The following is a 15,182-nucleotide window of genomic DNA, read 5'->3' on the forward strand; positions in this document are numbered from 1 at the left end:
TCTTGGTCCATCCAGGTTGCTGCAAATGGCATTATTTCATTCTTTCTTATGGCTCTGGCACATGGCGGTTACTTTTTTCAACTTAAATTTAGTTTAACAAAAGGGCCTTGCAACATTACCATTTCGTCCTTTCAAAGTAAAAATTAATGGCTAAAAAGCCATTAATTGTAGAATTAAATGTTCTTGCATACCCATGCAAACAAGATCATTTTGAGCAGGAACCTTCCTGGATTTGTGCCTTGTACACCTCTCAGGAGTGCTCTTCACATAGACTTTGATGTGAATGGCGCCCCCTAGAGTTGTGCAATGCATAAGCTGTGCAGTCAAATATGGTAGGCTTTTGAAAAATATTCCAAAGAGCAGTAAAACTGACTGGCACGTGGGGTCCTTTACCTCTCTTTTCAGGAGCTGGACAGAAGTTTGTATTACAGGCTCGTAGCACTGGAGGTTTCTGCCGGAGCAGACAACTTGAGGAAGGCCGGCCCTGCTGAACACAGTGGACCGATCGGGTCTGGACCCCTCCTCCACAGGTCACCGTGCACTGCAGAAAAGGGAAAAGAGGAAGGAGTCAGGAACAATCGGGATGGTGTCCTGTCTGATGTCAGTGACATCAAATAAAAGGAATCCCCATGCTTCATGACATCGCCAAGATGCCTGTCCATAAAACAGGGATTGTCCAGAGCCAGGCACAATGTGCTCGTGGTACACTGAGTCTCTTCTAACATGTGGGAGCCATGTGATCTGATTAGAAGGCTCTTAAGCAAATGCTATCTATCTCCCCCAAGAGTGTGTGCCTCCCAGTTAAGTGACTCATAAAGAAGAGAGCTTCCAGAAATACAGAAGCTGTTATAAGAATGCAGAAACAAATAGAGACACATCTAGGCAATTCATCACAGTATTTAAAGAATTCCAGGCAATCTCTGCAGATACGATAGTGGAGGGGATAGTTCAGAACTTGGACAGCAAAAGAAATAACTCTCCGAGACAGCTTTGGAATTATGCCCTCTGTGCCCAGCCGAATTCTGAGTTAGCTTGGTGGATATGGTGCTTCCTAGAAGTCAATTATTTCACTGTCCAACTAAAGTTAAAAAAAAAAAAGACTAATAAGGACTGTCAACTTATATTTTCCCAGGCACACATATAAAGATATTTGTGCCTGGAAAACAAGAAAATATTATCAGGGGAAAAGATAGCCCTTTAAATAGATTTTTATACGTATTTTACTTTTTAAAAATTCACTAAATTATCCTCATTTTTCTTATTTTATTGTAGACAGGTGCAGACTTCATCTTGGACAAGCATCACTATATGGATTGGCATTTGAGAGGAAAAAATACATTGAGGTAAAAAGAGTATGAGTTTTGGAATTAGCACCAAATTCAAATATAGCTGTATTAGTGTTATGAAATCATTTAAACCAGAAGTTGGCGAACTTTCTTTGTAAAGAGCAAGACAGTAAATATTTTTATTTGATTTACAATATTGTATTAGTCTCAGGTGTACAACAGAGTGATTCAAAATTTTTATAGATTATATTCCGTTTATAGTTATTATAAAATATTGGTTATATCCCCTGTGCTGTAAAACATGTCATTGTAGCTTATTTATTATATATACAGTAGTTTGTACCTTTTAATGTTTGTACCTTTTAATGGTTTGTTCTCTATATTTTTTACATTCTACATATAAGTGATAACAAACAGTGTTTGTCCTTCTCTATCTGACTTATCTCACTAAGCATAATACCTTCCTGGTCCATTGATGTTGCTGCAAATGGCATTATTTCCTTTTTTATGGCTGAGTAGTAGTCCATTATATACACGTACCACATCTTCTTTATCCACTCATCTGTTGATAGGTACTTAGTTTGCTTTCATATCTTGGTTATTGTAAATAATGCTGTTATGAAAATTAGGGAGCATGTATCTTTTTGAATTAGTGTTTTCGTTTTCTTTGGATACATACCCAGGAGTTGAACTGCTGGGTCATATGGTAGTTCTATTTTTAGTTTTTCGAGGAATGTCCATACTGTTTTCCACAGTGTGCACCAATTTACATTCCCACCGACAGTGTATAGGGGTTCCCTTTTCTCCACATCCTCGCCAACATTTGTTATTTGTGTTCTTTTTGATGATAGCCATAGTAAGAGGTGTGAGGTAACATCTCACTGTGTTTTATTTTTGGCTGTGTTGGGTCTTCGTTGCTGTGCGTGTGCGGGCTTCCTGTAGTTGCGGGGCGAGCGGGGGCTACTCTTCAGTGTGGGCTTCTCATCGCGGTGGCTTCTCTTGTCGTGGAGCACGGGCTCTAGGCACACGGGCTCAGTAGTTGCGGCACGTGGGCTCAAGAGCGCAGGCTCAGTAGTTGTGGTGCACGGGCTCAGCTGCTCTGCAGCATGTGGGATCTTCTCGGACCAGGGCTTGAACCCTGCATTAGCAGGCAGATTCTTAACCACTGTGCCACCAGGGAAGCCCCTCACTGTGGTTTTGATTTGCATTTCTCTGACAGTCAGTGATGTTGAGCATCTCTTTGGCCGTCTGCATGTCCTCTTTGGAAAAGTGTTTATTCAGTTCTTCTGCCCATTTTTGATTGGGTTGTTTTGTTTTTTGATATGGATTTGTGTGAGTTGTTTATATGTTTTGGATATTATCCCCTTATTAGTCACATCATTTGCAAATATTTCCTACCAGTCGGTAGGTTGTCATTTCATTTTGTCTATGGTTTCCTTTGATGTGAAAAGTTTTTAAGTTTAATTAGATCCCATGTGTTTATTTTTGCTTTAGTTTCCTTTGCCTGAGGAGGCAGACCCAAAAACACATTGCTACAATTTATGTAAAAGAATGTTCTGCCTATGTTTTCTTCTAGGAGTTTTATGGTTTCTGGTCTTACATTTAGGTCTTTAATCCATTTTGAGTTTATTTTTGTATATGGTATGAGAAAATGTACTAATTTCATTCTGTTACATGCAGTGGTACAGTTTTCCCAGTACCACTAATTGAAGAGACTGTTTTCTCCACTGTGTATTCTTGCCTCCTTCGTTGTAGATTAATTGACCTTAAGTGCATGGGTTTAATTCTGGGCTCTCTATTCGGTCTCATTAATCCATGTGTCTGTTTTTGTGCCAGTATCATACTGTTTAGATTACCATAGTTTTTTAGTATAGTCTGAAGTCAGGGAGCATGATACCTCCAGTTCTGTTCTTCTTTCTCAAGATTGTTTTGGCTATTTAGGGTCTTTTGTGTTTCCAAACAAATTTTAAGATTATTTGTTCCAGTTCTGTGAAAAATGCTATTGGTATTTTGATAGGGATTGCACTGAATATGTAGATTGCCTTGGGCAGTATGATCATTTTAACAATATTAATTATATTAATTCTTCCAATCCACAAACACAGTATATCTTTCCATCTGTTTATGACCTCTTCAATTTCTTTGATCAGTGTCTTATAGTTTTATGAGTACAGGTCTTTTACTTCCTTGGGTAGGTTTATTCCTAGGTATTTTATTCTTTTTGATGTAATTGTAAATGGGATTGTTTAATTTCTCTGACAGGTTATTAGTGTATGGAAATATAACAGATTTCGGTATATTAATTTTGTATCCTACAGCTTTACCAAATCCATTGATGAGCTGTGGTAGTTTTTTTGGTGGTGTAGCTTTAGGAGTTTCTATGTATAGTATAATGTCATCTACAAACAGTGACAGTGTTACTTCTTCTTTTCCAACGTGGATTCGTTTTATTGCCCTGCCTTGTGCAGAGGCTGCTGACTGCTGCTTGGTGAGGCTGTGTCACAAGGTGGCTGGCTGCAGAACCCCGGGGTTAGTGCTGGCTTGCTGGTGAGCGGGGTCAGGGTCCAGGAGATCCCAGGGCTGACGCCCACCTACTGGTGCATTCAGCCAGGTCCTGGGGCTAGTGCCAGCCCAGTGGCAGGCGAAGTCAGGTCCTGGCGTCTGGCTGCAGAGTCCAGTGGTCCCAGAGGTTGTGTCTAAATATTGGTGGGTAAAGCCATTTTCTGACACAGCTGCTGTGGGTCTGGCATGTCTCACAGCTTGTGTTGGCCTACTGATGAGTTGGGCTGGATCCCAGGGCAGCTGGCAGCCAAGGTATCTCAGAGCTGGTGTTGGCCTGCTGGTGGGTGGGCTGGGTCCCGCCACGGCTGCAGCTGTCCTGAGGCTGCTGCCCACCCGCTGGTGGGTGAGGCTGGTTCTGAGGCTAGAGCAGGCTCACCGGTAGGCTGGGCTTGGGCCCAGGGAGTCTTAAGGCAGCCTCTTTGCTGGTGGGTGGGGCAGCATCTGCACCCAGTTAAATTGCTTGGCCTGAGGTGTCCCAGTACTGGTGCCTTTAGGCTGGTAGGCAGGACTAGATCCCTAGGCTAATCAGCTAGAGGGAGGTTACAGAATGGCGCTTGCCAGCACTAGTGTCCATGTGGTAGAATGAGCTCCCCCAATGCCAGTGTCTGTATCCAGGGTTCGTTCCAGTTGCTTCCTTCTTCTCCAGGAGACTCTCCAAGATCAGCAGGTAGGTCTGACCCAGGCTCCTTTCTAAGCATTGCTTATGCCCTAGGTCTCAGAGCGCGTGAGATTCTGTGTGCACCCTTTAAGAGCGGTGTCTCTGTTTCCCACAGTGCTCCGGAACTCCTAAAAGTAAGCTCCACTGGCCTCCGAGGCCAGACGTCCTGAAGGCTCATCTTCCTGGTGCAGATCCCTCGCTCCCTGGGGACAAGCTCTGCAACTGTAGCTATTCTCCCATTTGTGAATCACCCACCTGGGGGTATACTGCGACTCTGCCTCTCCTACCCATCTCACTGTGGCTCCTCCTTTACATCTTTAGTTGTAGAAGATCTTTTCTGGTAGGTTCCGGTCTTTGTCGTCAATTGTCGTCCTGTAAATAGTTGTTATTTTGGTGTGCCCACGAGAGGGGGTGAACTCCTACTCTGTCATCTGGGGAACTCTCCTCTCACAGTAGTACATATTTTAGGCTTTATGGGCTATAGGATTTTTGTTGCAGTTCCTCAACTTTGCCTTTGTAGCACTAAAGCAGCCGTGAACACTGCAGACAAATGAGCGTGGCTGTGCGCTAATCAAAGCTTATTCAGGCAGCAGCTGGCGGAGGTGATTTGCCCACTGGAAATTATTTGCTGATCCCTGATCTACATGATTTTACATGAATCAATTTCCCAATCTGTTAAAAGAGTAAAATAACGATAAAATTTTTTAAAGGGATTCACAGCAATAGGCATAGCACCTAGTAGGAGCCTAGCCAGTTAGAGATATGCAATCAGGCTAATTTCCTGATCTTTCTTTCCTCCATGTTTTAGTTCCCAGAGCCTCCCCAAGACATACCCAAACCTACCTGGCTCCTGTGTTGCATGATGAGGTGGGTAGCACCTCTCAAGCCAGTGGGGTCTCTGAAGGGCTATGTAACTCCCATTGGTTGTAACAACGCACGGACCAAAACACAGCTTTGGATTCCTGAGGGCGTATTATTCTCTGAGACTTAGCATCACATACCAATCCTAGCCCAAAGCAGTGTGTCTAAAGTTGCCTCCAAGTCTTTCGAGGAAAAGGGTGTCTCTAACATATATCTGAGTTTAAAAGCTGGGTGTCTTTGGCTGAACTGCTGAAGTCGCTGAGCTCTACCTGCCTCAAAATAGGGACAATAATAAATACCCACTGATACGACTGTTTCCAGGACGGAGGGAGGGAATAGAGGATGCGTGTACAGTCCGTAGCATAGAAAGGGTTTGACAAATGTTACCTATTATATTATTCAGAAACATGACATAAAAACCAAGCGAGTCAAGCCTCTGAGAAGCATTTCTAAAATACAGAAGACTCTCGCGATGGTTTGAACACCAGCAACGACTGTGAACATCAGCACGACGTGATGGCCCTGGGACTAAGGACTTTATTTACTCATTAAAAAAGGCTTCCCTGGTGGCGCAGTGGTTGAGAGTCCGCCTGCCGATGCAGGGGACACGGGTTCGTGCCCTGGTCCGGGAAGATGCCACATGCCGCGGAGCGGCTGGGCCCGTGAGCCATGGCCGCTGAGCCTGCGCGTCCGGAGCCTGTGCTCCGCAAGGAAAAAAAAAAACGAAAAAAAAACACCCCAGCTCTGTAAGATATTATCATCTCAATTTTCTAGATGTGAAAATGGAGGCTCACCGATGATGGAATCTGCCCAGGGCCGCATGGGCAGTGGAGCTGGCCAAGGAGCTCAGGTTGTTTGGACAGGTCTGTAACAGCAGCAGTTGTAAACTGCCTCCTTTTCTTGAATCTCTCCTAAGTGTAAACCCCCTCAATCTGTGTGCGCTCACCTGTTGCCATGGCGACGAGTACCACCCAGCTGCCATACTGTACACTGGACGGGCTGGACACGCCCCTCGGTTGCAGGTTTCTTCCAAGTCCAGGTTTGGTTTCTTAATATTGCGGCACCGTCGCTCAGGGGGGGTTATCAGCTTGCCCTGGAAGGCCTTCTCGCTGCATTTCATTTCCCTCTTCCTTACCCCCAAACCACAGCTAGCGGAACACTAGGGGCCAAGAAAAGAGGCGTCAGTGTGCAGGCTCCATCGTTAAGTCTGCTGAGCAGATGCGTTCTGACCTAAGGATGCACCATCCGCGTGTAATCCGAGGGATGGGACTGCAGCAGGTCAACCACACCACACCTGGATCCCGAAAGCACTGCACCCAGTCCCTCGTGCTGTAGCGGCCAGAGAATCGGAGTCACTTTCCCAAGGTCAGAGAATTCATCAGTACCGTAGAACAAAATGAGGCCCTGCCCAGCAGGACCAGGAGATGCCACGTGGAGGGAGTGAGACAAAGTCCGAGAGAAAGACAAGATTGGCAGAGGACGAGATCAGGATCTCTGTGTAGTGACTGGATGTCCAGGAATACCTGAGGCCTCTCTGCAGAGTCAGGGCTCGGTGTGCCAAGGAAGCAGGGCAGGGAGACTGCGGTTAGAGGCAGTGCAGGGGAAGAATCGTCAGATCACAAGTAACTTGCCTTCATTTTTACCCTGCCTCTCTCTTGGCTGAGATACAACCTGCAGCTGTGGTATGGCAGGAAAAACAAAGGAGGATGGAGGCTGATGAAATGTATGAGAAAACGTGTTTTGGTTTTAAACAGTATTATGGAATACTGTACGAAGCCTTGATGAACTGAATAAATCAGTAAGAACTGGCGTCAGTGTAACCATCATAAATAACGAAGGACAGGGATAGGATCAAGATGCTGGAGGACCAGGATATGGAGCTCACCTTCTGCCACAAATACATCAAAAATACACCTGCACGTGGAATGATTCTCACAGAACATCTACTGAACCCTGGCAGGAGACCTCAGACTTTCAAAAGGGTAAGAACATCTCCACATAACTGGGTAGGACAAAAGAAAAAAGGAAAAAAAAAAGAGAGAAAGGAATGGGGACAGGATCTGTGCCCCTGGGAGGAAACTGTGCAAGGGGAAAGCTTTCTGCACCCTGGGAAGTCCCCTCCCTGGCAGGGAGATCAACCAGGACAGCGGGGAAGCTTTGGAGCCTTGGAGGAGCACAGCAACCAGTTTGTAGAGGGCAAAGAGGAGAGAGATGTGCATGGAGGGTTGGCATCACTGCCCGGCACCCCCTAGCCTGAGATGGTCCTCTGCTGCAGCAGGCAGGGGCCGGGTGCTGACGCTCGGGATTTGGAGGTCAGACCCAGGGAGAGGACGGGGGTTGGTTGCTTGGAGACACCCGGAGGGGGCTAGGGCGTGGTATGCCCCAGCTGAGCGAGGACAGAAAGAAGCCTGGGCCCATTAGAGAGGCAAGGCACTATTGTTGGGGGGGGGGGGGGGGTTGTGCTAGGATGGGGGCAGGACTGCCACAGGAGCTTCTTTCTCTGTGAGGGCACTCTCGGCAGCAAAGTCCTGGAGGGGAAAGTCTGCAACCTAGGTTACTCTACCCAGCAAGATTACCATTTCGAATAGAACGGGAGGGAAAGAATTTCTCAGGTAAGCAAAAACAGCAGTACTAAACCTATCCTAAAAGAAATACTGAAAGGTCTTTTCTAAACAGAAAGGAAGATATAGGAAGGAGGAAATCACAAGTGGAAAGTAAATCACTTAAAGAATTCAATATACAGATCAAAAGGGAAAAAAAACCTATCTGTGAAAGCAATGATAAACACAGGAACAGCAAAAGGATAAACATGAAGATGTACAAAAGGACATGAAAATCATAAAATGTGGAGAAAGAGTAAGAAAATGTAGATTTTTTTTTTAGAATGTGTTTGAGCCTATTTGACTATCAGTCTAAAGCAAGCAGATATAGGAAGGGGTGAACATACTTGAAAAACAGGGCAACCACAAATCAAAAACGTACGATAGATTCACAAAAACCAAGAGGAAGAAAACACAAGCATAAAATAAAAGGAAATCATTAAACCACAAAAAGAAAAACAATAAGAACAGAACAAAGAAGAAACAGCATTAACTGGAAAACAAGGTTTAAAATGGCAATAAATACATATGTATCAATAATTACCTTAAATGTCAACGGACTGAGTGCTCTAATCAAAAGACATAGAGCGGCAGACTGGATTAAAATACAAGAGACCCACCGTAGGGCAAAGGACACAAATAGATTGAAAATGAGGGGATGGAAGAAGATACTTCATACCAACAGAAACGACAAGAAAGCAGGAGTCACAATACTTGTATCAGACAAAATAGACTTTTTCTTTATGGCCTCTGTTTTAAAGAAGGACACTATAGAATGATAAGAGGATCAATACAAGAAGAGGATTTTACACTCCTTAACATATATGCACCCAATATAGGAGCACCAAAATATATAAAACAAATCCTAACAGACATAAAGTCTCCAACTATTATTGTATTCCTGTCAATCTCTCCCTTTAACACCCCACTCATATCAATGGACGTATCTTCTAGACAGAAAATCAAAGACAACAGAGATCCTAAATGATACAATAGAACAGTTACACTTAATTGATATTTTTGGGACAGTACATCAAAAAAAACCCAGACAAGCCAGAATACACATTCTTTTCAAGTACACATGGAACATTCTCTAGGACTGACCACATACTAGGGCACAAAACTAACCTCAACACATTTAAGAGTACAGAAATTATTTTGAGCATCTCCTCTGACTGCAATGGCATGAAACTAGAAATCAACCATAGGAAAAGAAATGAGAAAAAAACCGATTACATGGAGACTAAACCATGTGTTACTAGAAAAACCAATGGGTCAACAAGGAAGTCAAAAAAGAAACTAAAAAATACCTTGAAAGAAATGAAAGCACAACCATACACAATCTGTGGGATGCAGCAAAAGCAGTTCTTACAGGGAAGTTCCTAGAAATACACGCCTTCCTCAAAACAACAAGAGAAATCTCAAACAACCTAAACTACTACCTGAAATAATTAGGAAAAGGAGGGTAAATTAGAAAACGGAGAGTAAACAAACGTAGGGCAGCAGAAGGAAGGAAACAATACAGATCAGAGGAAGTAAAAGAGATTAAAAAACAATAGAAAAAAGTCAATAAAATCAAGAGCTGGTTCTTTGAAAGGGTAAACAAAACTGACAAACCTCTGACCAGACTCACCACGAAGAAAAAGAACCCCAATAAACAAAATAAGAAATGAAAAATGCCTTAAAGACTTAAACATACAACATGACACTGTAAAACTCCTAGAAGAGAGCATAGGCAAAACATTCTCTGACATAAATCATACCGGTGTTTTCTTAGGTCAGCTTCCCAAGGCAATAGAAATAAAAACAAAAATAAACAAGTGGGACCTAATCAAACTTACAAGGTTTTTCACAGCAAAGGAAACCATAAAAAAACTGAAAAGACAACGTGTGGAACGGGAGAAAACTTTTGCAAATGATGCAACCAACAAGGGCTTAATCTCCAAAATATACAAACAGCTCATACAACTTAACAACAGAAAAGACAAACAACCTAATTGAAAAATGGGCAGAAGACCTAAATAAACATTTCTCCAAAGAAGGCGTACAAATGGCCAATAGGCACGTGAAGAGATGCTCAACATCGCTAATTATTAGGGAAATGCAAATCAAAACTACAGTGAGGTACCACCTCACACTGGTCAGATGGCCATTATTAAAAAGTCTACAAACAACAAATGCTGGAGAGGGTGTGGAGAAAAGGGAACCCTCCTGCCCTGTTGGTGGGAATGTAAGTTGGTGCAGGCACTGTGGAAAACCGTATGGAGGTTCCCCAGAAAGCTAAAAATAGAATTGCCACATGATCCAGCATATAACCAGACAAAAAACTTTAATTCAAAACAATACATGCACCCCTATGTTCATAGCAGCACTAGTCACAATAGCGAAGACACGGAAGCAACCTAAATGTCTATGGACAGATGGATGGATAAAGGAAATGTGGTACATATATGCAGTGGAATATTACTCAGCCATAAAAAAGAACGAAATTATGCCATTTGCAGCAACATGGGTGGACCTAGAGATCATCATACTAAGTGAAATAAGTCAGAAAGAGAAAGACAAATATTATGATATCACTTATATGTGGAATCTAAGATATGACACAAATGAACATATCTATGAAACAGAAACAGAGTCACAGACACAGAGAACAGACTGGTGGTTGCCAAAACGGAGGGGTGGAGGGAGAGGGATGGATTGGGAGTTTGGGGTTAGTAGATGCAAATTATTACATTTAGAAATGGATAAACTACGAGGTCCTGCTGTATAGTACAGGGAACTATATCCAAGCTCCAGGGATAAACCATAAAGGAAAAGAATATGGAAAAGAGTGTATACATGTGTATAACTGAGTCACTTTGCTGTACAGCAGAAATTAGCACAACACTGTAAGTCAACTCTACTTCAATAAAGACAAAATAAATAAATAATGAAGGATAACACTGAGCTTATACTTACAGCAGCTCTATGAGGGAGGGAGGTGCAAGTGTTGGCTCCAAGGTGCCAAGGAGGAAAATGAGGCTTAGCCCAAGGTCGCACCTGTAGTAATCACTGAAGGCTGCTTTTTAATGGGCTAAGTCTGATTCAAGCCCATGCCTTTAGCCATTAGGTTATAATGTCTCTTAAAGAAAATGAGCGAGGAGGAGAGAGGCGGATGTGTTGCTCTATACTTGTCATCTACATAGAATGAAAGAGCATTGATGGAAAAGACCCAGAGGCTGTTGGGATAGAAGTCCCTCCACTACTGGACCTCACCATCCCCACTAGTGACCTTTTCTCTTTCTGGGCATCTGTCTTTGCTCACCAGACGGTGGACTCCATGAGAGCTGAGACCTCGCCTTACGTGTTTCTGATGGACACTGGCGGTTTGGCGTCTTTTCTCATGTTTCCTATGCCTGTGAACGCAAAGCATTTTTCCCAAGCTAGAAGTCTGGGAGGCATCTATAAACCTTCCCTCTCCCCTACCCAACGTATGCCTGAAGGTACCAGCCGGCTTCTTTAGGAACTCTCAAAGACCCTGCTTCCTGCCATCCCTGGAAAACTTTCATCTTTCATTTTCATCACTGCAACATCCAGGCAAGCGCCTTTCCTGCCTCTGGCTTTGGGTTCCCCTCTGTCCGAGATGAAAACCTGATTGTTCCACTGCTTTATTTAACATTTTAAATAGCTCCCCAACCTTTACAGGATATATGTGTAGCCCGCCACCCCCGGCCCTCACGAGCTGTGCCTGATGAAACCTCCAGCTCCCACCCCGACCCCCTGCCCAGTTCCGCCCTGACCGCGTCATATTCTCCGGTCTCTCCCTTGTGTAGGGTGCACCCTCTGTCTGAACAGCCGTGGCCCTGGCTCTGCCTGATTCCTGCTCATCCCTCAGGCTCACACTCCCTGGAAAGTCTCTTCTGCCAAGGTTTCCTCCTGACGCGGGGGTTGGGTGGACCTCAGGCTCTCCCGTGGGATCACAGACCTCTACCACAGCACTCCGCTTACCTTACCTGTATATATTATTTATTTATTTAAATTATTTATTTTTGGCTGCGTTGGGTCTTCGTTGCTGTGCATGGGCTTTCTCTAGTTGCGGCTAGCAGGCTCTAGAGCGCAGGCTCACTAGTTGTGGCGCACGGGCTTTTAGTTGCTCCGCGGCACGTGGGATCTTCCCGGACCAGGGCTCCAGCCCGCGTCCCCTGCATTGGCAGGCGGATTCCCAACCACTGCGCCACCAGGGAAGTCCCACCTCTATTTTTATACACATGCTTTATGCGGTTTGGTACCTCCACGGCCCAGGCAGTGCCCAATCAGTGTGATGGGTGCTTTATTAATGTGTGAGGAAGAAATCAGCAGGGAAGAATGAATAGTAAGCAGCCGCTTGGTATACAACGCGTGGAACAGAGAGGAGCATTGAGTGGATGCTGGGGGATGAGCTGAGCATTCCCAATAAAACCCAGCACTACATCTAAGCTCATACCTCGCTCCACGAAGAGACGACCCACTGGAGCCGACTGTTCTTGGGACATCGTCCTAGGACGCAGCCCTCCTGCGATTCTGGTCTCGGGCTGCTGGCACACAAGCTCTCAGGGACGTCCTCTACCGTGGCAGAACTTTTACACAGGACTTCACGTTTCCTCACCCCTCGTCCACAGGTCTTAGAACACTTGAGATTTAAAAACAGGCATGTACATGTTAGTCTCAAAAGACTCTTCCAGATGAATGCATTAATGAAGGGTTTACAGAGCAATTTTTAAGCACTAGAACCAAATGCCCAATAAAATCCCTTGCAGCCAGCAGGATAAATCTTTCCTCCATCCAGAGCCTCTAAGTACAGATTACCGTTCCCTTTCAACCTTCTGAATGCCCAGGGGTTGCTGTGTTGCCCCAGGTCTGAAGACAAGTTTTATTCTTGATGGAGAAGACAGGGGTTCTGTGCACAGCACACATGATAACAATTTGGAAAATGGTACAGGGCCTATTCATGGATGTAACTGTATCTCTCTCTGGCACAAGGCAGAGTCAATCTGGGCACTGGTGAAAGAGGATCGTCAGTGCTCCGGACAAGGAGAATAACAGCAAAGTATAATATGTACAATAGGGACGGCAACAGACCGTGACATTTATGAAAATGGGGTGGGAGTGTCCAATTCCTGCCCCTAACATCTGCTGTTTCTAGGCGGGGCATTGTGCTAACTCTTGGGGAAAAATTAAGTCGACACTCATCAAATATTTGGAGGTAACTGTGCACGGTGGTCTCATACTCTTCTACTCTTACTGTCTTGACCTTCACAAGAACTGTGAAATATGTAAGGCGGCAAATCATCTCCTGGCTTTCAGATTTGTACTTCACAAGTTGCCAAGATCACTTAGAAGACTTTGGCCCCAGGCTGGGGTGTGCCCTCAAGGGACGTGTCCCCTCCCTGGCCTTTACAGTCTTCTTGTTCGCCTCTCAGAAGGGCCGCACGAGATGTGGTCCCACTTGTCCTGGCTGTTTGTGAGTTTGCAAACATCTGGGGCACCGTTCCAAGCCTGCTCAGAGGACCAATGGGAATTCACATGCTTCCTGTTTCTAAGGGAGATGGAGACGGGATGATGACGATATCATAATAATCATCCCTCTGCAAACCACAGCAGAGAATGTTTCTTGAATGCCTTCTGTGCATGATGATATACCTTAGTGTATACCAGGGCCTATATCACATGACCCTCTAAACAGCCCAGGAGATAATTGCTATTATCCCATTTTACAAAGGAGGTGTCTGAGAGTCACGGAGCTTAGGTACCTTGACCGAGATGAATCGACCGTCTGCCAAGTTGTGGAGATGGGCAAATTCGTCTGATATCAGACCAGGGCTCTGCACCCCTAAACATCTCTCATTCATGTTCATAACATCCAAGTAGTTAAATTCTTATTCAATAGAATTCTTATTTATCGCGATTTTTTTTCCAGCATGGTAAAATGTTTAAATTGCTTCCCAAATGGTTTCCAGAGCCATGGTCTCTAATGGAAGAACTGGTTGCTATCACAGTTCTGAAGGACCCCTTTCATACTGAGTAAGTTCTCACAAGGACATATTTGGTTTTAGTTGTCAAATAAAAGGGGGTGGGAGGGTGCAAGGCTAAACTGCATCCGAAATCAATACTCTCCAGGATGTAATGCACCCTATGTGGAAACTCGGTAGAAATGTGGTCAGGGGCTCCTACCCGGCTTCATAGTTCAGGTGATGAAACCTCTGCATTTTCTTTGCATTAATCCCTAAAACTGGCTCGCCATCCATGGTTTGGCAGAGGCTGGGCTCTCACCTGCAAGGATGCTGCGTACCAGGGTTCTTGGCACATTTTGGACCAGATAATGTCGGGGGGCCAGACGTTTTGTACAATGCCCTGTGCATTGTAGGATGTTTCCCTCTACCAACCAGATGCCAGTAGCGCCATCCTCCAGAGCTGTGACGATGAAAATGTCTCCACGGCCAAATTCCCCTGGGGGGCAAACTGCCTCCAGCTGAGACCCTCTGAGTTGTGAACGTCAGGTCATTCTAGGGCTCTTCCAACTTCGTGAGTTTGTACCTTTCACTGGGAGTTCGTGGCAAGAGCCAACTTCACGCCCAACTCCTCTCTGTAGCCTAATAACCGCACCTCTTGCCATCGAAGCAAGAGTTAAATACCCTTTCTATGCCTAGTTCTTGCTATTTTCCGTTTGCTTTGGAGAATTCAGTAGCCAGTTTCATCTGCCAATCCTCCCACACTCGCTAGTCTAGCCTAAATGGCCTCCGTATTCTAATTTTTTAGGAGATCAGACTTATTCTAAGCTGTTTGTAGCATCACTACAAACGCTCATTCAAATGCCCCATTTCCCACTAACTCAGTGTGATTCCCACAAACGTATCAACAGCTGAGACACTCTTAGGGGAAAAAAAGATACCACCCATATTTTTGTCACCTTCCTTTTCCATGGGGAACGAGTCCAATGACTCCAAGCCTTTGCCACTTACCTGAGACCAGGGCCCAGGGCTCCATTCTGGAGGGCAGGCATGGCTGTTGCAGACTTGAACCTGAGTGGGTGTGCTCACTGGGCAGAGAGAATGCAACACCGCTTCCTCCTTTTGGAAGGGCTTCTTCTGGACACACTGGACCTTCCGGCTCTGCTGGCCTCCCGCACATGACCGGCTGCACACGCTCCATTCACCTGGCTTCCAGCTTTCAGTGAAAGACAGAATTACTTCTGGT

General features: G+C 44.9%; 1 protein-coding gene and 1 long non-coding RNA gene across 9 annotated transcripts in view; one reads left to right on the forward strand and one right to left on the reverse strand.

The window, feature by feature from the left end:
* Positions 1 to 15,182, forward strand: part of LOC116744468 — a 96,981-nt gene that overhangs the window by 73,130 nt on the left and 8,669 nt on the right. For 4 of the 8 annotated variants that reach the window (XR_004347056.1, XR_004347049.1, XR_004347052.1 and 1 more), the window contains 4 exons: positions 406 to 530; positions 1,273 to 1,343; positions 4,622 to 4,846; positions 5,315 to 5,373. This is a non-coding gene — a long non-coding RNA (uncharacterized LOC116744468). Of the gene's footprint in view, positions 1 to 405; positions 531 to 1,272; positions 1,344 to 4,621; positions 4,847 to 5,314; positions 5,374 to 6,141; positions 6,231 to 15,182 lie in introns of all 8 variants that reach the window. The other 4 variants (XR_004347051.1, XR_004347055.1, XR_004347050.1 and 1 more) reach the window with 4 other exon arrangements.
* The window catches only part of ADAMTS18 (ADAM metallopeptidase with thrombospondin type 1 motif 18), a 158,559-nt gene that overhangs the window by 6,784 nt on the left and 136,593 nt on the right, over positions 1 to 15,182 (reverse strand). Inside the window, exons 19-22 of the mRNA XM_032614263.1 lie at positions 14,948 to 15,152; positions 12,433 to 12,618; positions 6,314 to 6,526; positions 394 to 541 (exon numbers count right to left, since the gene is read on the reverse strand). Of these exons, the coding sequence (XP_032470154.1) occupies positions 394 to 541; positions 6,314 to 6,526; positions 12,433 to 12,618; positions 14,948 to 15,152 (752 nt within the window). The remainder of the gene's footprint in view (positions 1 to 393; positions 542 to 6,313; positions 6,527 to 12,432; positions 12,619 to 14,947; positions 15,153 to 15,182) is intronic.

Source organism: Phocoena sinus, chromosome 19 (genome assembly GCF_008692025.1).
Source record: "Phocoena sinus isolate mPhoSin1 chromosome 19, mPhoSin1.pri, whole genome shotgun sequence".
Lineage (NCBI taxonomy): Eukaryota > Metazoa > Chordata > Mammalia > Artiodactyla > Phocoenidae > Phocoena > Phocoena sinus.